Source organism: Vanellus vanellus (assembly GCF_965231255.1).
Source record: "Vanellus vanellus genome assembly, contig: HAP1_SCAFFOLD_1357, whole genome shotgun sequence".
In the NCBI taxonomy this organism is placed as follows: domain Eukaryota; kingdom Metazoa; phylum Chordata; class Aves; order Charadriiformes; family Charadriidae; genus Vanellus; species Vanellus vanellus.
Window position 1 is genome coordinate 27,554 of NW_028127393.1, and position 18,362 is coordinate 45,915.

The following is an 18,362-nucleotide window of genomic DNA, read 5'->3' on the forward strand; positions in this document are numbered from 1 at the left end:
CCCCGCCCCTCTGCCCGGTGGGCGGGGCCTCACGGGCGGCGCGGGGCGGGGCCGCCCCTCGCGCCTCGGCGGTTGGGAAGGCGGGAGTGGCCCCGCCGCGCGCCAGGCGCACTCCCCCTCCACCCCCTGCCTCCCTTCGCTTTCCCGCGCTGCCCCCGGATTGGCCCGCCCCACCGCGAGGCGCCCGGCGCTGATTGGCTGAGAGGGGGTGAGGGGTGGAGCGGAGGCGGGAAGGCGGGAAAGGCTCGCGCAAAGGGACGAGGCCGTGAGGTGAGTGATGGGGTTGGTCGGGGGGAACGGGAGCCGAAGGGAGCCGAAGGGAGCCGAAGGGAGCCGGGAATGAGGGAACCGAGAGCCCAGAGGGATCTAGGACCAAGAGTCCAGGGAGCCCTGGGCTGAGGGGACCATGAGCCCAAAGAGCCCCAGGGCCGAGGGGACCGAGAACCCAGAGGGACCTGGGGCTGAGGGCACTGTCACCCCACCAGCCCTGGCCTGAGGGCACTGTCACCCCACGGGGACCCTGGGCTGAAGGGACCGTCACCCATCGCAGCCCCTGCACTGAGGACACCCGCCCCCCCCCCCCCCCCAGAGACCCCCATGATCCCCTCCGCCACCGAGGCAGGTGAGGAGCTGTGGCAGGGGGGCGATGGCCTCGTGCAGGATGATGGCGGAGGATTGGGGGTCCCAAAGTGCCCCCCGCTGCTGCAGGAAGTGTAGGCATCTTCATGCTCCCATGCTCTGACGAGTATTTTATTAATTAATATCTCCACTGCAGCAGGGGGGAGTGGCGAGGGGGGTGTAGTGCAGCCCCCCAACACCACGCAGACCCCATCCACCTGCTCATTAGCTTTAATGGGGTGAGAGGGCCGAGCTAGCGTGGCACTAACGAAGTGAAGCCTTGCGGGGGCAGGGGGGCGCGGGGGGGGGGTCCGGTGGGACCCCCACCCCCCAGCCCCCTCAGGGCTTCTCCAGTTGGGTGTCCGTGGGGTGGAGGCTGCCCACGTCCTGGTAGGTGGGCTGCAGCCCCCGCGAGATGTCCTCGTACATGGAGCACTCGTCCAGATTCAGCCCCTGGGGATGGCGGGGGGGACACAGGGTCAGGCTGGAGGTGGGGGGCACAGCCCCCTCCCACCTCCTCGCCTGCGGGGTCTCACCTCATAGAGGTTCTCCTCCTCCAACGCCTTCTTCATCTGCAGCAGCCGCTCGTTGGCCCACCGCTTCTGCGGGACGGGAGTCAGGGATGGCAGTGGCTCCCCCAAACCACCCCCCCCACCCCGCAGCCCCCCAGGGGCTCCCCCAAACCACCCCGCAGCCCCCCTTCCTCACCCTGAAGAGGAGGAGGAGGCCGGGCCCCACGGCGCAGAGCAGCAGCAGGACCCCCTCGGCCGTGATGATGCGGTTCTTGGTGGACTCCTTGATGTTGAGGAAGGGCACGGCCGCGGGCTCTGCCGCTGCAGCGGGGGGACGCGAGGGGAGGAGGGGGGTCAGTCCTGACACCCCCCGCGCCCCCCACCCCCTCCCCGCACCCCCCGGCACTCACCGTGCACCCGCAGGAAGGTGCCGCAGGACTGCCCGGCGTCGTGGCCAGCCTCCACGCGGCAGTAGTAGAGGCCGGTGTGGTTGGGCATCAGGTGGTGGAAGGTGAGGACGGCGCCGCGGGCGGCCTCCTCCAGCGCGGGGTGGTTTTGGCAATGCGGGAGGGGGCACACGTGGTACCAGGTCACCCGCGCCGCCGGGGGGGCGCGGAAGACGCACTCCAGGCTGATGCTGTCCCCCACAGCGGCGGTGCGGGACGTGGGGCCGCCTTCCACCATCACCGCGCCGCCGCCGGGAGGGCAACGGGCCGCCGTGCTGCTGTTGCTCCTCACCGTGAGGGGGTCGGGGCTGCGGCGGGAGGGGGGCGGCGGGGGGGGCACCGTGCACTCGCCACCCCCGCAGGACTCAGGGGTCGCCCAGCAGAAACAGCCTGCGGGGGGCAATGGGGGGTAGGGGGGTCACCACAGCCCCCCCCATGCAGGGCGTGGGTGCCCCGCCCGGCCCCGCCCCGACACCCCCGGCCCCGCCCCAGTTTCGGTTCCTCCGCGCTGTTGACAGGATGCGCCGCGGCGTCCCGGGGGACACGCTGGCAAACGGGGGGTTTGGGGTGGTCGATGCTTTTTGGGGGCCCACACCACCACCCCCGCCCCCCCCCCCCCCCACTGGCTGCCCTTTGGGGGTCACCGCTGCTGTGGGGCGCAGCGTGCCCCCCCGTTAGCGCTGGGAGGCCGTGGGGGGGACACATGGGAGCCCCCCACCCCTGTGCCTGTACCCCAAGCCCCCTGCTGCCCCCCAGTCCCCCCCCAAGAATAGCCCCTACCTGGGAGGAGGAGGAGGATGAGGAGGGGGATCAGGATCGGGGCGCCTTGCTTTGGGGGAGCGCCCGCCATGCCGCCGTCGCCGTCCGCCCCGGCTGCAGGAGATGCGCCCCGGCGCCCCGAGACCGCCCAAGCGGGGGGCTGCGGTGGGCGGGGTGGGGCGGGGCCCCATAGTGGGCGGGGCCCTGCCACGCCCCAGTGACACCCCACTGCCCCACACGGGGGGGGGGGGGGGGGGGCACAAGCGTGGGAGCCGGGGGCAGTTTGGGGGGATGTGAGTTTGGGGTGCGGGGATGGGGCTGCGGGGGGGTTGGGGGTCGGGGCTCTGGGGTGCTGGGTTGGGGGGTCTGGTGGTGCGGGGCTGGGGGAGTCTGGGGTTTGGGGGGGGGGGGGGGTTTGGGGGTCAGGGGATCTGTGGTGGGGGAGGCTCGGGGGGGGGCACCGGGGTCTGGGGATATGGGGGGTCTGGAGTTTGGGGTCGCGGGGGGGGCCTGGGGTTTGGGGGGCTCAGGGGTTTGGGGGTGCGGCGCTGGGGGTGGGGAGGGGGTCGGGGGGGCTCTGGGGTTTAGGGGTTTGGGGTCGGGGGGGTTTGGGGGGGGCTCAGGGGTTTGGGGCCTCGGGGGTTTGGGGTCCCGGGGACCCCCCCGCCGTCCCGGCCCGGGGTACGGTCCCGGCGCGGCCCTTCCCGCAGGAGGCGCCGGGGAGGGGCGGACGCGGTTCCTGCACCCGCCACGGCCCCCCCGCACCCGGTACGGCCCGGCCCGGCCCCCGCGGACCCGGCACGACCCCCCCGCACCCGGTACGGCCCGGCCCGGCCCCCGCGGACCCGGCACGACCCCCCCGCACCCGGTACGGCCCGGCCCGGCCCCCGCGGACCCGGCACGACCCCCCCGCACCCGGTACGGCCCGGCCCGCCCCGCGTCCTGCCGGGCCACCGGCGGGGGGGGACACGGTGGGGCCGGGGGGGGCTGCGTGGGGCGGGGGGGCTCGTGGGGTGTCCCCGCGGCCGCCCCCCCCGTGCCTGTCACCGATGGGGACTGGGGGGGTGTCGCCCTCCCAGGTTGGGCTGGGGGCGCGGCTCGGGCAGGGCCTGCCCCCCCCCCGGCGAGTCACACCCCCGGGGCAGCCTCCCCCCATTGCCCCCCCGCGGCCCCGCTGGAGAGCGGCCAACGGGGACAGGGGACAGCGGCGACGGGGCATCGCCGCCAGCCGGGCCGCGGGGCGGGGGGCAGAGGTGGGGGGCGCGGGGGGGGGCGGGGGGGCAGATGGGGGGCCCCGGGAGGCTGTGGGGCGTATGGGGGCACGGGGGGGGGCGGGGGGGGGGCAGGAACGGGGTTCCCATCACCGTGGGGCACTGCTGCGCCGTGGGCCTGGGCCCTGTCACCGCCGTGGGGCGGGGGTGCGTGGGGGGGCCGTGGCGCAACCCCACAGTGCTGGGGGGGGGGGGGGGGGGCACACACACACACACAGACACACACACACACTCTGGGGGGGCCGCGTCCGCTGCCGCGCCGCACATCACTTCCTGCAGGAAGCCCGGCTCGCTCCGTAAATAATCCGGGGGCTGCGCTTTGTTTTACAGCCCGGGGAGACGCCTTTCCGACTGGGGGGGGGCACCCCGAAGAGCCCCGGACCCCCCCACCGCCACCTCCTCACTGCCGTCCCCCCCCTCGGTGGGGCCGGGGGGGGTTACCACATTTCCTGCCCCCGCCAGGACCGTTTCGCCAGCTCGGAAACAGGTAGGGGGGGGACGGGGGTTATTTTTTTGAGGGAGGTACCCCCAAAGCACTCCCCCCTTCCCCAGGGGCTGCCCCCCAACGTGCCGTCAGCAGAGGGGCACGGGGGGAGCTGGTGCGGGTCCGGCCCCCCCCGACCACGGGGCTCTCAATGGGGCCCTTTGTGTGGCACAGAGCCCCCTTTGAGAGCGGGTGCCTGTTCACCCCCCCGGCCCCCCCCAGGCCCCGGTGCCAGGGGCGGGGAGAATGCCTCCACACCCCGCACACCCCCAAACCGCCCCCCTGCTGCCGGGGGAGGGGGGGGCGAGACCCCGCAAACTCATGTCACACGTGTGTGTGGGTGTCCCCCTCCATGACGCCTTCTCTCCCCACAGCCGCAGGACGGGACCCCCCCGGGGGCAGCATGGAGCCGGAGGAGGCCTTGAACGGGGTGAGTGCTTCCCCCCCCCACCCCCCCCGATAGGCAGCTCTCGCTGGGGGAGTCCCCAGATTTGCCCCCCACGCACCCCACAGCGCCCCGTCTCCCCCCAGAGCCCGGCGTCGGGCGCCCGCGGGGTGGTGGCCATCATCGGTGCCGAGGACGAGGACTTTGAGAACGACATCGAGCCGGTGAGCTGGCAGGGGGGGTCGGGGGGACACGGACCCCTTCAGGACTGAGGGGGGGTCCCCAAAACCTGTCTGACCCCCCTGTTTTGCCCCCCACCGTCCCGTAGAACCCCGACGACCAGAACAGCCTGTTCCAGAGCCTGGAGCTGGTGAGACAGCACCCGGCCTATCTCATGGCCTTCCTGCAGCACGTCGTGCTCCAGTTCGACTCCTGCCCCGTGGTAAGCGCGGCCTGGGGGGTGTCACAGCGGTCGGGGGGGGTCCCCGTGGTCTGGGGGGGAGGTCACTGCAGCCCTGGGGGGGTCCTCACGGTGGGGCGCCCCACCTCCCCTCAAATAACCTCTTCTCTCTGTTCCCCCCTCCCCGCTGGCAGGGGCTGGAGCTGAGGTAAAATACCTGGGGGGGGCGCTGGGGGGATGTTTGGGGGTTTGGGGGGGGCGCATGGGGGTGGTCAACCTGCCTTCACCCCTCCCTGTGCCCCCCCCTCCCCCCCAGCTCTGCTACCTGCACGTGGACATGCTGCGCAGGATGAACCCCAAGGAGGGCAAGAAGCAGTTCCTGGAGTTCTGCCACATGTTCCTGGACAAGGCGGGGGTCAGTGCCCCCCCCCAGACCCCCTGTACCCCCCCCCCAGCCCCCCGGGGGCCCTGCGGGGGGGTTCCCCCCTCCTCACCCCACCCCCCCCCTTGCAGCTTTTGCGGGTGCCCGTCCCCCACCAAGTGCAGTTCGAACTGGGTGAGTGAAACCCCCCTTGGGGTGGGAGGACATGGCAGCTCGGCCTCCCCCCCACCCCCCAAAGCCCCCCTTCTTTTTGGGGGGCCCCAAGTGCCCCCTACCCCCCCAGCCCTTCCTCCACCCGCCGCACCCAGCCAGCTGCGGCCGAGGCCGGAAGCCGCAGCCGGGGTGAGCTCAGGGGGGGGGCCGGGGGAGGCGGCAGCGCCGAGGCAGTGCTGCCTGGGGGCGGGGGGGGCCTAAAAGGGGTTGGGGAGGTGTAGGGGGGGCGGGGGGCACCCCATCGCTGAGCCCCCCCTCCCCACCAGACCGGACACGGCCCGAGCTGCTGTCGGACGAGGTGCAGCGCCGGTACCTGCAGGAGATCCAGGCCTTCCAGGAGCCCGAGATCTCCCGCCAGCTGGAGGATTTCAGGTCGGGGGGGGGGCCAGGAAGGGTCGGGAGGGGGTCGGGAGGTGGGGGGGCCATCGGCTGACCCCCTCCCCGTCTCCACCTCCCGCAGGTCGAAGCGGCTGATGGGGATGACGCCGGGGGAGCAGGAGCTGACGGAGCTGGAGTCCTATCGCACGCGGGACCACGGCATCCGCGAGGCCAAGGAGAAGCAGCTGGCGGAGGTGCTGCTGGCCCGGCTGGAGGAGATGCAGTGAGTGGGGACCCCCCGGGGCGGGTAACCCCCCCCAGACCGGGTATCCCCCCCCCAGACCGGGTAACCCCCCCAAACCCCGCTCCCGGCATTCCCTCCGCCACATCTGGCGGCCATCCCAGAGCAGAGCCAGCTGTGGCGGGCTGAGGTGGAGGGGGGGAGGACCCCCCCTTTTCCTTTCCTTCCACCCCCCCGCCCCTTTTCCCGGGTATTGCTCCCGATTGCATCAGCCCCTGGCTCCGTATAAACCCCCCCCGGCCCCCCCCACCCCAGCCCAGTCCGTCCCAGTCCGTCCCAGCACACACGCACCGGATCATGCTCCAGCGCCCGGCACTGACACACCGAGATGGGGGTCGCCCGCCGGTGAGGGGCCGGGGGGGGACACACACAGCGCCCCACTGCTGCCGCAGGGCTGGGGGGGCCGAGGCGCCATTTGGGGGGCGGGGGTCGGGCTCCCCGGACACCTGCGTTCACGCTCTTTTCCTTTCCTCAGCCTCACCATTTCTTCCGACGAGGAGAAGAGGTGAGGGAAGCGTTTCGGGGGGCTGTGCGGAGGTGGGGGGGCCATGTGGACACCCCCCCCAGCCTCACTCACCCCCACACCCCCCGTACCCCCCCTCAGCTCTGCCATCTTCGGCGCCATCGTCACCTACATGAAGTACCTGGGGGTTAAAACCAAAGTCGGCGACGGCAAGAAATCCAAATCCAACTTCTTCCGCAAGAAGGTGAGACTCCTCTGGGGTGGGGGAGGGCCCCCCCAAATCCCCTCTGCCCCCCTTTTCCCACTGACCTCCCCTCTCCCCCAGATTTCGGGCAGCAAGAAGGCGGACGAGCTGCAGGCCAAGTCGCGGAAGGGCTTCAGCCTGCCGGGGGCGGCTCTCTGGGTCCGGGACCCCCACAGTAAGTTGGGGGGGGGCACGGTTGGGGGGGGGCTTCATCCCTTTTTCACCCCTTTTTCACCTCCACCCTGCTGCTAGCCTGGAGGGAGACACGGGGGGGGCTCAGCCCCATGTCCCCCCCTTAGCCCCCCCTCCCTGTTTTTTCTCTTGCAGATGCCGATTTCAGGCAAAGCAAAATCCCTGAGGGCGAAGGTATCCCCCCCCCACACGGGACCCCCCACCCCGGGGGGGCTCAGCCCCTCACCCCCTTTGCCCCCCCATGCACTGACACCTTTGTCCCCCACCGCCTCCAGGGGGGGTCAGGGCTGGGAGGAGATCTTTGGGGGGGGTGAGGGGATGTCACTGACATCCCCCCTGCCCCCCCCCAGCCGAAAAGGCGCCACACCCCGAGAGGAAGGGCCCGAAGGCCACCGAGAGGACGGACGGGGGGGCGGCGCGGCCCAAGGGGGGGGCGGCCAGGACCCCCGACCCCCCCAGCGTGGCTGTCACCGTCAACCCCCCGCCGGGGGAGGGCGCTGAGGGCGATCCAGGTGAGGGGGGGGGCACAGGTTTTGGGGAGGCGGGGGACCCTCAGCATTTCCCCGGGTCACGCCCCCTCCCGCCCCCCCGTAGGCTTGGACCCCCTGGAGCTGGGAGACACCCCCCCGGACCCCCCCGCCAGCGAGCAGCACCCTACAGAGGAGGGGGCCGAGAACGAGAGGTGAGACCCCCCCCACACCTTTCTGCTGTGCCCCCCCATCCCTGCTTCAGCGAGTGACCCCCCCAAATTAACACCCTCCACCCACCCCCCCGAATGCTGTGGGGAGACAGGGGTGCGGGGGCCCTCTCCTGCCCCCCCCCCCCGGCTTGGCTGCTGCCCCCCCGCCCCCCCTAACCCGCTCTCTCTCCCCCCAGAAGGCGGATCAGGTTGGTGACCCCCGGCCCCCCCCTTGCATGCCTGGGGGGGGGAAACACACACTTAGAGCCACCCGCCGACGCAGCTAAGTACTGCCCCCCCCCTCTGGCAGGGCACCCCCCCCAGGGCTGATGCATGGCTCCGCGCCCCCCCAAATCGGACGCATGGCCCCCCCCGCAGGACATCTCACGCCGTTTCTCTCCCCCCCCGCCATCTGTGCACGCAACGCCCCCCCCGCTCCCCCCCCCCCCGCCGTCGCTCTCTGTGCTGCCTGTCCCCGTCCCGTCCGTGCGTCCTCGTCTCCGTGCGTGTCCGTGCGTCCGCCCCCCGCGCCGGTGTGCCCCCCCCGTCCCCGCCGTGCCCCCCCCGCGCCCCGCAGGCTGCCGGGGAAGCTGGGGCGCTCGGAGAGCCTGCGCCTGGGCGAGCGGAAGCGTTCCCAGCGCGCTTCCGCCAAGGGCAAGCAACCGCGCTCCCGCAGCGACGTCGACCTGCACGTGGCCGCCCGCCCGGAGGAGGGGGCCGCTCCCCCCCGCCGCCGACCCACGTAGGTGGCGGCTGCCCCCCCAAGCACACCCCCCCCACCATCACCCCCCTTTTTTTATTTTTGAGGGGGGGGGGGGGGGGAGCATCCCCGAGACCACCGACCCCTCCAGTTTTCGGGGTGGGAGGGAGGGTGGGCGCCGCGGAATGGGCCCCCCCCAGCGCCGTAACCCCCCTCCCCTCATCCTTTTTCTCCGTGTCCCCGCAGCCTGGAGCCGGGGGGGCCGGGGGGGGGCGAGCCCCCGCAGTCCTTTCTGCCTCCCCAGTCTGAGGAGACTGAGCCGCGCGTTGCGGAGCTGGAGCTGGAGCCGCCGGCCTGGCGGCAGCTCGCCGCCCCCGACGCACTCCTCAGGCTGAAGAAGAGCGAAATCAAGCGGCAAGAAGTCATCAACGGTCAGTCCCGACCCCCCCCCTCACACCCCGGGGCCCCCTCACACCCCGGCTGACCCCCCCGCGCCCCCCAGAGCTGTTCCTGACGGAGCACGCCCACGTCCGCATGCTGCGGGTGCTGCTGGAGGTCTTCTACCAGCCCATGCTGCGGGAGGCCTTCTTCGACGAGCAGGAGCTCTCCAACATCTTCCCCAGCCTGGAGGACCTGGTGGAGGTGCACAGTGAGTCGGGGGGGCCCGGGGGGGGGGGGTTGGGGGGGTGCGACCCTCCGCCCTGCCCCAGCCCTCTTCCTCGACAGCCTGAAGAAGCTGCGGGAGGAGAGCGGCTACGTCATCGCCGAGATCGGCGACGTCCTGCTGGCGCGGGTGAGCGCGCGGCGGGGGGGGCGCGGGGGGCTGGTGCGCGCCGGGGAGAGTGCGGGAGCGCACAGGGCACGAGGGAGCAGGTACATGTGAGCGTGTGGGGCGTGAGTGAGCAGATATGGGTGAGCGTGAGGGGTTCACGCGAGCGTGCGGGGCTGAGGCGAGCGTGCAGCATAGCCGTGGGGGGCAAGCACGCAGAGCAGACGTGCGCGTACAGGTCGTGTGCAAGCGCGCCAGCTGAGCGTGCAGGACGAGCGTGCAGGGCGTGGGTGAGCATGCAGGGTAAGCGTGCAAGACAAGCATGTGGGACACGGGCAAGCGTGCAGGGGGAGCGCGCGGGGGGAGCGCGCGGGGCTGACGTCCCCCCGCAGTTCGAGGGCACGGAGGGCAGCTGGTTCCAGAAGATCTCGGCGCGCTTCTGCAGCCGCCAGTCCTTCGCCCTGGAGCAGCTGAAGGCCAAGCAGCGCAAGGACACCCGCTTCAGCCAGTTCATCCAGGTACCCTGCGCCCGACACCCCGAACACCCCCACCACCCCCCCGGGGGGTCCCCGAACCCCCAAAGACCCCCCTCCGGCCCTGTCCGGTCCCCCCCAGGAGGCGGAGAGTCAGCCCCGCTGCCGCCGGCTGCAGCTGAAGGACATCATCCCCACCGAAATGCAGCGTCTCACCAAGTACCCGCTGCTGCTGCACAACATCACCAAGTGCACCGGTGAGAGGGGCGAGGGGGGGCCCGGGGGGGGCCACGCTGCACCCCAAACCCCCCCAAACTTCCCCCAAACCCCCCCGTCTGTCTCCCCCTCCCCAGAGGCCGCGGGTGAGCGTGCCAAGGTGGAGCAGGCGGCCGAGTGCTGCCGCCAGATCCTGAACCACGTCAACCAGGAGGTGCGGGACATGGAGAACCTCATGGTAAGGGCCCCGCCGCGCCCCCCCCCGGCCCCCCCCGCCCCCCTGCCCCCCCTCACTGCCCCCTTTGTCCCCCCCGGCAGAAGCTGAAGGACTACCAGCGCCGCCTGGACCTCTCCAACCTGAAGCAGAGCACAGACCCGCTGCTGAGCGAGTTCAAGGTGAGGGCTGTGGGGTTTGGGGGGGGTCCTGACCCCCCGACTCCCCCCTGAGCCTCCCCAACTCCCTCTGCACCCCCCAACTCCTCCTCAAGCCCCCCACTCCCTCCTGAGCCCCCAAACTCCCCTCTAACCCCCCCAACTCCTCCCTGACCCCCCCAAATCACCCCAGCTCGCCCCTGAGCCCCCAACTCCCTCTTGACCCCCCCAGCTCCCCCTTGAGCCCCCCTAAGTCTCCCGAGTCCCCCTAAATCCCCCTAACTCGCCCCTGAGCACCCCGAATCCCCTCTAAATCCCCCCTAATTCCCCCCCAACTCCCCCCCGACCCCCCCAGAACACGGACATCACCAAGCGGACGCTGGTGCACGAGGGGCCGCTGACGTGGCGCGTCACCCGGGACAAGGCCGTGGGTGAGCGCGGGGGACCGGGGCCGCGGGGGGACACGCAGGGACACGTCGGGGCGCCCCGCTGACCCCCCCGCGGCGTTTCGGGGTGTCCCCCCCAGACGTGCACGTGCTGCTGCTGGACGACCTGCTGGTGCTGCTGCAGCGGCAGGAGGAGCGGCTGGTGCTGCGGTGCCACAGCCGCACCATCACCCCCGCGCCCGACGGCAAGCAGATGCTGAGCCCGGTGGTCCGCCTGCGCTCCGCCATGACCCGCGAGGTGGCCACAGGTGGGGGGGGTCGGCTTCTGGGGGGGCAACGGGCTGCTGCGGGGGTGTGGGGCTGGGCTGGGGGGACACGGGGTTGTTCTGGGGGGGCTACGGGCTGGTTTGGGGGGGTGGGGCTTTTTCGGGGGAGGTACGGGGGCTGGTTTGGGGGTACAGGGCTGGTTTGGGGGGGTACAGAGCTTTTTCGGGGATACCAGGCTTGATTTGGGGGTGCGAGGTTTAATTTGGGGGTGCAGGGCTGGTTCGGGGGGGGACGATTGGTTTTGGGGGCGTCTGCGTGGGCAGGGGGGCGCAGGGCTGGTTGGGGGTCCCCGACAGAGCCTACGTGGGGCAGAGCGGAGTGGGGGGGGGCGGGGTCCCCCCAAAAAAGCCCCCCCAAAACGCCCCGCTGTGCCCCCCCAGACCACAAGGCCTTTTACGTCATCATCAGTTGGGAGAACGGGGCGCAGATCTACGAGCTGGTGGCGCAGACGGTGTCGGAGAGGAAGAAGTGAGGGGGGGCCGCGGGGTTTGGGGGGGCTCTGGGGGGGGGCACAGGGTTGGGGGGGGGCGGCATGGGGTTTGGGGCTCTGGGGGGTGCGGGAAGGGGGGATACCGGGTTTGGGGGTGCGGGGGGGGGGGTGTCAGGATTTGGGGGTCTCACCCCCGTCCCCCCCCAGCTGGTGCGCCATGATCAGCGAGACGGCCGGCTCCCTCAAGCTGCCGGGGTCGCAGCGGGCCAAGACGTCGCGGGGGGGGCCGAGCCCCCACAGCCCCATCTAGTGAGTGGGGGGGGCTTTTTGGGGGGCGGGGGGGGGGGGGGGGGGGTGTCGAGCTCTTTGCTGAATCCCCTTTTTTTCTCTCCCCCCCCCCCCAGTGGTTACCGGGAGCTGAGCAGCTCAGAGAACGGGGGGGCCCTGAAGGAGCCGCTGCCCCTGGACGGTGAGGGGGAGTCCGGGGGGTCGGGGGGGTCCATCCCCGCGCGTGGCTCTGGGGGGGCGCGGCGGGGGTCTGACGGGCTGTGACCCCCCCAGAGCGCGAGAAGGACGGGGCGGTGGAGGGGACGGAGGCGGAGGGGAGCCCCGAGAAGCGGGGGGGGGGCGAGCGGGCGCTGGCCGAGCTCTTGGCCCCCCGACGCCCCCCCCAGCCCGGCGCGGAGGGGGGGCTGGCCGCCGCCGCCCTGGGCAGAGGTGAGAGGGGTCAGCGACCCCCCCCGCACCCCAAACCCTGCACGGGGCCCCCGGACCCCCAAACCCAGAGAAAAATCCCGTTTCTGTGCCCCCAGACCCCAAAATTCAGACCCCAGATCTGGACCCCTGACCCTACACTGTGCCCCCGGACCCCCCCGGGCCCCCCCAGACCCGGACCCCAAACCCAGACAAAAATCTCATTTCTGTGCCCCCCCGACCTCAAATCCAGACCCCAAATCCAGACCCCCCCCGGGACCCCAGACCCCAAATCCAGACCCCAAATCCAGACCCCTGACCCCCCCGCCCCAGACCCGCCCCCCTCCCCACGCCCCCCTCACCCTTTCCCCCCCCAGTGTCGGCGCTGAAGCAGCTGCTGCCGGCGGTGGGGGCGGCTGACGGGGCCGCCTCCCCCCCCGAGGAGAGCTGGGGGGGCACCGGCGCGACCCCCCCCGAGGAGGAGCGGCGCGACGCGGGGGACGGGGCTGAGAGCGAGGGCGAGGGGCGGGGGCAGCGCCCCGAGGGGGGGGGCGCAGGTACGGGGGGGGCACACGGGGCGGGGGGGGCACGAGGGGTCTTGGGGGTGTGGGGGGAGACACGGGGTTCGGGGGGAGCATGAGGGGTCTTTGGGGGGGACACAGGGTGGGGGGCACAAGGAGTCTGGGGTGGGGGCTACGGGGGTCTTTAAGGTGGGGGGCATGAGGGGTCTTTGGGGGGACATGGGGTTGGGGGGCACAGGGGGTCTTTGGGGTGGGTGTGGGGGGACACGGGGGGTCTCTGGGGTCGGGGGGCACGAGGGGTCTTCAGGGGTGGTGGGGGGAGAAGGTGTCTTTGGGGTGTAACCCCCCCCTCTGCCTCGCAGGGCCCCCCCCCAACGGCCCCCCCTCCCCGCAGTGGGGGTCGCGGCTGGCCGAGGCGGGGGGGGCCGTGCCCCCGCTGTCGCTGCCCCCCCGGCAGGCGGCCTGGCTGGGGGACGAGCTGCAGGGGCTGGAGGAGACGCTGCAGCAGCTGAAGGTGAGGGGCGCCGGGGGTGCTTGGGGGGCGGGGACCCCCCCGGGGGGCGCTGGGGGTCCGTGCCCCCCCGTGACGGCCGTGGGTCCCCCCAGGAGCTGGAGGAGCACTACTGGCAGCTGCAGGAGCTCCTGGCCAAGCGCAGCGCCGCCGGCGTCCTCTTCACATGAGGGCAGGTACGGGGGGCTGTGGGTCTGAGTGCTGGGGGGCGGGGGGCTGCGGGGGCTGTGGGGTGGGTGCCGTGGGGTGGGGGGGCTGTGAGTGCTGTGGGGTGGGGCGGGGGGGGGCGTGGGTCTGTGAGTGCCGTGGGGTGGGGGGGCTGTGGGGTGGGTGCTGGGGGGGGGCTGTGGGTCTGTGAGTGCTATGGGGTGGAGGGGCTGTGGGGTGGGTGCCGTGGGGCTGGGGGGGCTGTGAGTGCTATGGGGTGGGGGGCTGTGGGGTGGGTGCCGTGGGGTGGGGGGGCTGTGGGGTGGGTGCTGGGGGGGGCTGTGGATCTGTGAGTGCTGTGGGGCGGGGCGGTGGGGGGCGTGGGTCTGTGAGTGCCGTGGGGTGGGGGGGCTGCGGGGTGGGTGCTGGGGGGGGGCTGTGGGTCTGTGAGTGCTATGGGGTGGGTGCCGTGGGGCTGTGAGTGCTGTGGGGCGGGGGGGCTGTGGGGTGGGTGCCGTGGGGTGGGGGGGCTGTGAGTGCTGTGGGGTGGGGCGGGGGGGGCGTGGGTCTGTGAGTGCTATGGGGTGGGGGGGCTGTGGGGTGGGTGCCGTGGGGTGGGGGGGCTGTGAGTGCTATGGGGTAGGGGGGCTGTGGGGTGGGTGCCGTGGGGTGGGGGGGCTGTGAGTGCTGTGGGGTGGGGTGGGGCGGGGGTCTGTGAGTGCTATGGGGTGGGTGCCGTGGGGCTGTGAGTGCTGTGGGGCGGGGGGGGCTGTGGGGTGGGTGCTGGGGGGGGGGGGCTGTGGGTCTGTGAGTGCTGTGGTGCAGCAGCCATGGGGATGGGGGTGCCATGGGGCGAGTGCTGGGGGGCTGCAGGGTGGGGCAGTGGGGGTGCTATGGGGCTGGGGGGGGGCAGTGGGGCTGGCTGGAGGGGTGCTATGGGGCTGCAGGGTGCAGTGGGGCTGGGGGGGGCTAGGGGTACTATGGGGGGGGCAGTGGGCAGCAGTGGGGCTTGCTGACCCATTCCTTCCCCCCCCCCCCCCAGGTCCCCCCACTGGATTCGCCCCCCCCCCCGCCGTGGGGCAGCAGTTTGGGGAGCACATCCTGACCCGTACGGAGCCCCACATCACCGGGGGGGCCCCCCCCACCCCGGTACCGTTCTGGGGGGGCACCGCCCCCCCCCAAAGCTGTTTCTATCGGTTTTATACATTTGTTGGGATATTCTATAAATATATATATATGGGAGCACAGCGGGGGGGGGGGGCGCGGGGGGAACCTTTGTACAGAAAATGGGGGGGCGCGGCCCCCCCACTGCCGTGAGCAGGTGCTGGGGCGGGGGGGATGTCTGTGCCCCCCCAGAGCCCGGGGGGTGGGAAATTTGGGCGGAAAAACCAAAGAATATGGGAAAATGCCAAATAAAGTGTCGTTGCTTCTGCCCGGCTGCGTGCTTTTGGGGGGGCTGTCGGCTGCCCCCCCCCCCGCTCGGGTGCCCCCCGCAGGAGCTAGAGTGCCCCCCCAGTTGCCCGGGACCCCCCCGCGCCCCCCCAGGCGGAGGCGACGCCGATCGAGGTGACTTTATTGCTTGAGCAGCCGCCGGGGGGCCGGGGGGCCGCGGGGGGGCCGCCTCGTACACACGCGGGGGGGAGCGGGGGGTGTATTTACACGGGGGGGCGCGAATTGGGGGGGGCTCGTTCCTCCATCACAACGACGCACAAGCGGGGGGGGGGGGGGGGGGGCACAGACGATATTGCACTTCCAGTGGCGGGGGGGGGTAAAAAAAAGGGGGGGCGACCCCCCCCCTAAACAGCGCGGGGGGTGTGTTGGGGGGCGGTTGGGGGGGGGTCAGGGGCTGTGGGGGGTGGTCGGGGGCGGTCGGGGGGGGGTTAGGGGTTGGGGGCGGTTTTTCGGAGGGGGGGGGGGGGCTGCCCCCCTCGTCCCCCGAGCTGCCCCCCCCCCCGTCCGTCACCTCCAGCTCCGAGTCGGAGGCGGGGCCCGATCCCGGGGGGCGGCGGGGGGGCCGGGGGGGCGGCGGGGGGGGGGGGGGGCGGCGGGAGGGCGGGTAGAAGGGGGGCGGGTAGAGCGGGGGGGCAGCTTGGAGCCGTAGGGCACGTAGGGGCCCCCCCAGCCCCAGGGGAACTCGGGGGGCAGCGGGGGGCGCCCGTAGGGGCTCAGCAGCGCCGGCGCCTTCGCGTACCCCGACAGACCTGCGGGGGGGCGCGGGGGGGTCAGCGGCGGGAGCCCCCCCCGGCACCCGCCGTGCCCCCCTCCCCCCCGGGACGGGGACCCCAAACCCCCCCGGGAGCCCTGAGGGGACTTGGGAATGGGGGGGGGCTGCGGGGGCACTGAGGGGACCGGGAGGGACTGGGAGCACTGGGGGCGGTGGGGACCGGGGGCGCTGGGGGGAACTGGGAGCGCTGGGGGATACTGGGGGATACTGGGGGCGCTGGTCCTCCCCCCACCTCCCCAGCCCCGTCCCCGTCGTCCCGCCCCCCCAACTGTCCCCCCATTAGTCCCGCCCCCCCCCCCCCGTCCCCAGTGTCCCCCCCCAGAGTGTCCCCCCCCCCCCGCCGCCCCCCCCGGTGCCCCCCCGCTGACCGGAGCCGAGCGCGGGGGCGGCCGTCTCCAGCCGCAGCTTCTCCCGCCTCCGACGGCCGCTCGAAGAGGGGGGGGCGCCCGGGGGGGGCGGGGGGGCGCGCGCCGCAGAACAGCGACTGCAGCGTCTGCGAAGGGGGGGCGGTGAGCGGGGGGGCTCCGGGCCCAGACACCCCCTTCCCCTCCCCCCCTCCCCCCGTGCCCCCCCGTACCTCGGGCGTGAGCGGGGCGCAGTCGGGGCCGTGCCCCCCCCCGGGGAAGGGCCCGGGGGCCAACAGCAGCGGCGCGCCCCCCCCACCTCCAGCAGCGGGTAATTGACGAGCACCACTTTGCTGAAGTTGAATTGTAGGTGAAGCGTTTCCCCTTCGTCTTGTGCAGAATCCGTTTGTTGTAGTAGTACCTACGGGGGGAACGGGGGGGCGGTGCCCCCCGGGACCGACCAGTGCCCACCGGCACCGACCAGTGCCCCCAGTGCCGCCCGGTGCCCCCCAGTGCCTCCTGGAACCCCCCAGTGCCCCCCGGGACCCCCCAGTGCCACCCAGTGCCTCCTGGAACCTCCCAGTGCCTCCTGGAACCTCCCAGTGCCCCCGGGACCCCCCAGTGCCTCCTGGAACCTCCCAGTGCCCCCCAGTGCCCCCAGGACCCCCCAGTGCCACCTGGAGCCTCCCAGTGCCCCCCAGTGCCTCCTGGAACCTCCCGGTGCCCCCCAGTGCCGCCCGGTGCCCCCCAGTGCCTCCTGGAACCCCCAGTGCCGCCCGGTGCCCCCCAGGACCCCCCAGTGCCACCTGGAACCTCCCAGTGCCCCCAGTGCCTCCTGGAACCTCCAGTGCCCCCCGGGACCCCCCAGTGCCGCCCGGTGCCTCCTGGAACCTCCCAGTGCCCCCCGGTGCTGCCCAGTGCCCCCAGTACGCCCCAGTGCCCTCAGCATTCCCAGTGCCCCCCAGTACCGCCGGTGCCCGCAGCCCCTCTCCCCCTCCCCGCCCCCCCCGGGCACAGCCGGTGCGTGTGTGTGTGTGTACACGTGTGTGTCCGTCCGGCGGTGGGGGGGGGGGGTATCCGTGTGCCCCCCCCGAGCGCGCGGCTGAGCCGTCGGGGTTCATGTGGGGTTTGCCCTTATGTGCGCCCCACAGCCGCGCCCCCCCCAACCCCCCCCAACTGCCCCTAAACCCCCTCAAATCCCCCCAAATCCCCCCAAACCCCCCTCCAGTCCACCTGAGCGCGGGGCTGAGCCGTCGTAGCTCATGTGGGGTCTGCACTTGCGCGCGCCCCACCGCCACGCCCCCTTAAATCCCTCCAACCCCCCACCCCCCACCCCCCCACCCCCCCTCAAGCCCACCTGAGCGCGCGGCTGAGCCGTCGGGGTTCATGTGGGGTTTGCACCTGTGTGCGCCCCACGGCCGCGCCCCCCAACCCCCTCCAACTGCCCCCAACCCCCCCCAACCCCCCTCAAATGCCCCCCAACCCCCCCAACTGCCCCCCAAACCCCCTCAAATGCCCCCCAACCCCCCCAACCCCCTCAACCCGCCCCCCCAAACCCCCTCAACTGCCCCCCAAACCCCCCCAAACCCCCTCCAAACTCCCCAAAACCCCCTCCAAGCCCTTCCAACTGCCCCAAACCCCCTCAAATGCCCCCAACCCCCCCCAAATGCCCCCAACCCCCCTCAACTGCCCCCCAAACCCCCCTTAAATGCCCCCCAACCCCCTTAAATGCCCCCCCAAAGCCCCCCAACCCCCTCAACTGCCCCCCAAACCCCCTTAAATGCCCCCAAACCCCCTCAACTGCCCCCCAACCCCCCCAAACCCCCCCAAACTCCCCAAAACCCCCTCCAAGCCCTTCCAACTGCCCCCAACCCCCCCCAAATGCCCCCCCAAACCCCCTCAAATGCCCCCCCAAACCCCCCAAACCCCTCAACTGCCCCCCAACCCCCCCAACCCCCCCAAACCCCCTCCAAACTCCCCAAAACCCCCTCCAAGCCCTTCCAACTGCCCCCAAAACCCCCTTAAATGCCCCCCCAAACCCTTCCAACTGCCCCCAACCCCCCCCAAATGCCCCCCCAAACCCCCTTAAATGCCCCCCAACCCCCCCCAACCCCCCCCATCGCCCCCCCGCCCACCTGAGCGCGCGGCTGAGCTTGTCGTAGTTCATGTGGGGTTTGCACTTGCGCACGCCCCACAGCCGCGCCACCTCGTCGGGGTCCTTGATGACGAACTCGCCGTAGTCGCCCTGCCAGGCGATCACCTCCCGGTACTGCTCCCTGCCGCAGCAGCTCCAGGATGAAGTGCCAGAGCTGGATCTGCCGCGAGCCCGGGCTCGACTCCGGCTTGTACGCCCAGTCCGGGAAGGCGAACCCTGCGGGGGCAGCGCCGCTGGGGGGCCGGGCCGGGACCCCCGGCCCGGGGGGGGCGTCCCCGCGACGGGGCCCCGCGACGGGTCCCGGTGACACCAACGCAGCCGGGCCAACGTCCCCGCGCGTCCCAGTGGCGGCGGGGAGCCCGGCGCGACACCCCCGCGGGTCCCGGGTGGCAGCGGGGCGCCGGTGGGGCGCCCTGGACCGTGTCCC

General features: G+C 72.8%; 3 protein-coding genes across 6 annotated transcripts; 1 reads left to right on the forward strand and 2 right to left on the reverse strand.

Annotated features, from left to right (window-relative positions):
* The first annotated feature begins 97 nt into the window (after positions 1 to 97).
* Positions 98 to 13,254, forward strand: ARHGEF1 (Rho guanine nucleotide exchange factor 1). 4 transcript variants are annotated; one of them, XM_082501084.1, is made up of 31 exons: positions 98 to 270; positions 3,937 to 4,093; positions 4,465 to 4,520; positions 4,622 to 4,699; positions 4,804 to 4,917; positions 5,192 to 5,290; positions 5,389 to 5,431; positions 5,737 to 5,842; positions 5,931 to 6,071; positions 6,565 to 6,594; positions 6,694 to 6,796; positions 6,878 to 6,971; positions 7,124 to 7,162; positions 7,339 to 7,500; positions 7,583 to 7,670; positions 8,614 to 8,798; positions 8,870 to 9,016; positions 9,078 to 9,160; positions 9,529 to 9,654; positions 9,752 to 9,866; positions 9,963 to 10,063; positions 10,144 to 10,221; positions 10,553 to 10,628; positions 10,724 to 10,891; positions 11,291 to 11,378; positions 11,548 to 11,649; positions 11,745 to 11,809; positions 11,902 to 12,057; positions 12,411 to 12,590; positions 12,917 to 13,068; positions 13,161 to 13,254. In XM_082501084.1, exons 3-31 carry the CDS (start codon positions 4,494 to 4,496, stop codon positions 13,233 to 13,235), a joined length of 3,021 nt encoding a protein of 1,006 aa, XP_082357210.1. In that variant the 5' UTR covers positions 98 to 270; positions 3,937 to 4,093; positions 4,465 to 4,493; the 3' UTR covers positions 13,236 to 13,254. The 4 variants fall into 4 exon arrangements, with proteins under 4 accessions (XP_082357210.1, XP_082357209.1, XP_082357211.1 ...); XM_082501083.1 differs by lacking the exon at positions 98 to 270 and adding an exon at positions 3,554 to 3,588; XM_082501085.1 differs by lacking the exons at positions 98 to 270; positions 11,902 to 12,057 and having other exon boundaries at positions 3,891 to 4,093.
* On the reverse strand, positions 736 to 1,814 carry CD79A (CD79a molecule; the record flags this gene model as incomplete). Its single annotated transcript, XM_082501089.1, has 4 exons — positions 736 to 1,071; positions 1,155 to 1,220; positions 1,327 to 1,451; positions 1,541 to 1,814. 4 exons carry the CDS (start codon positions 1,812 to 1,814, stop codon positions 958 to 960), a joined length of 579 nt encoding a protein of 192 aa, XP_082357215.1. The 3' UTR covers positions 736 to 957.
* Positions 13,255 to 14,181: 927 nt separating the features above from the next.
* Positions 14,182 to 18,151, reverse strand: LOC309685299 (ETS domain-containing transcription factor ERF-like; the record flags this gene model as incomplete). The annotated part of the gene is given in 7 exon segments (XM_082501090.1): positions 14,182 to 14,190; positions 15,319 to 15,413; positions 15,805 to 15,929; positions 16,014 to 16,144; positions 16,150 to 16,201; positions 17,916 to 18,058; positions 18,060 to 18,151. Coding segments are annotated over 7 exon segments (647 nt in total), but the record flags the coding sequence as incomplete, so codon positions are not given.
* Positions 18,152 to 18,362: the final 211 nt, after the last annotated feature.

Coding starts and splice junctions, on each gene's coding strand:
- ARHGEF1 (XM_082501084.1), top strand. CDS start 4,494: ATGGAGCCGGAGGAGGCCTTGAACGGG. Junction 5,843..5,930: donor CGCCAGCTGGAGGATTTCAG/GTCGGGGGGGGG, acceptor CACCTCCCGCAG/GTCGAAGCGGCTGATGGGGA. Junction 12,058..12,410: donor CGCCGCCGCCCTGGGCAGAG/GTGAGAGGGGTC, acceptor TTCCCCCCCCAG/TGTCGGCGCTGAAGCAGCTG.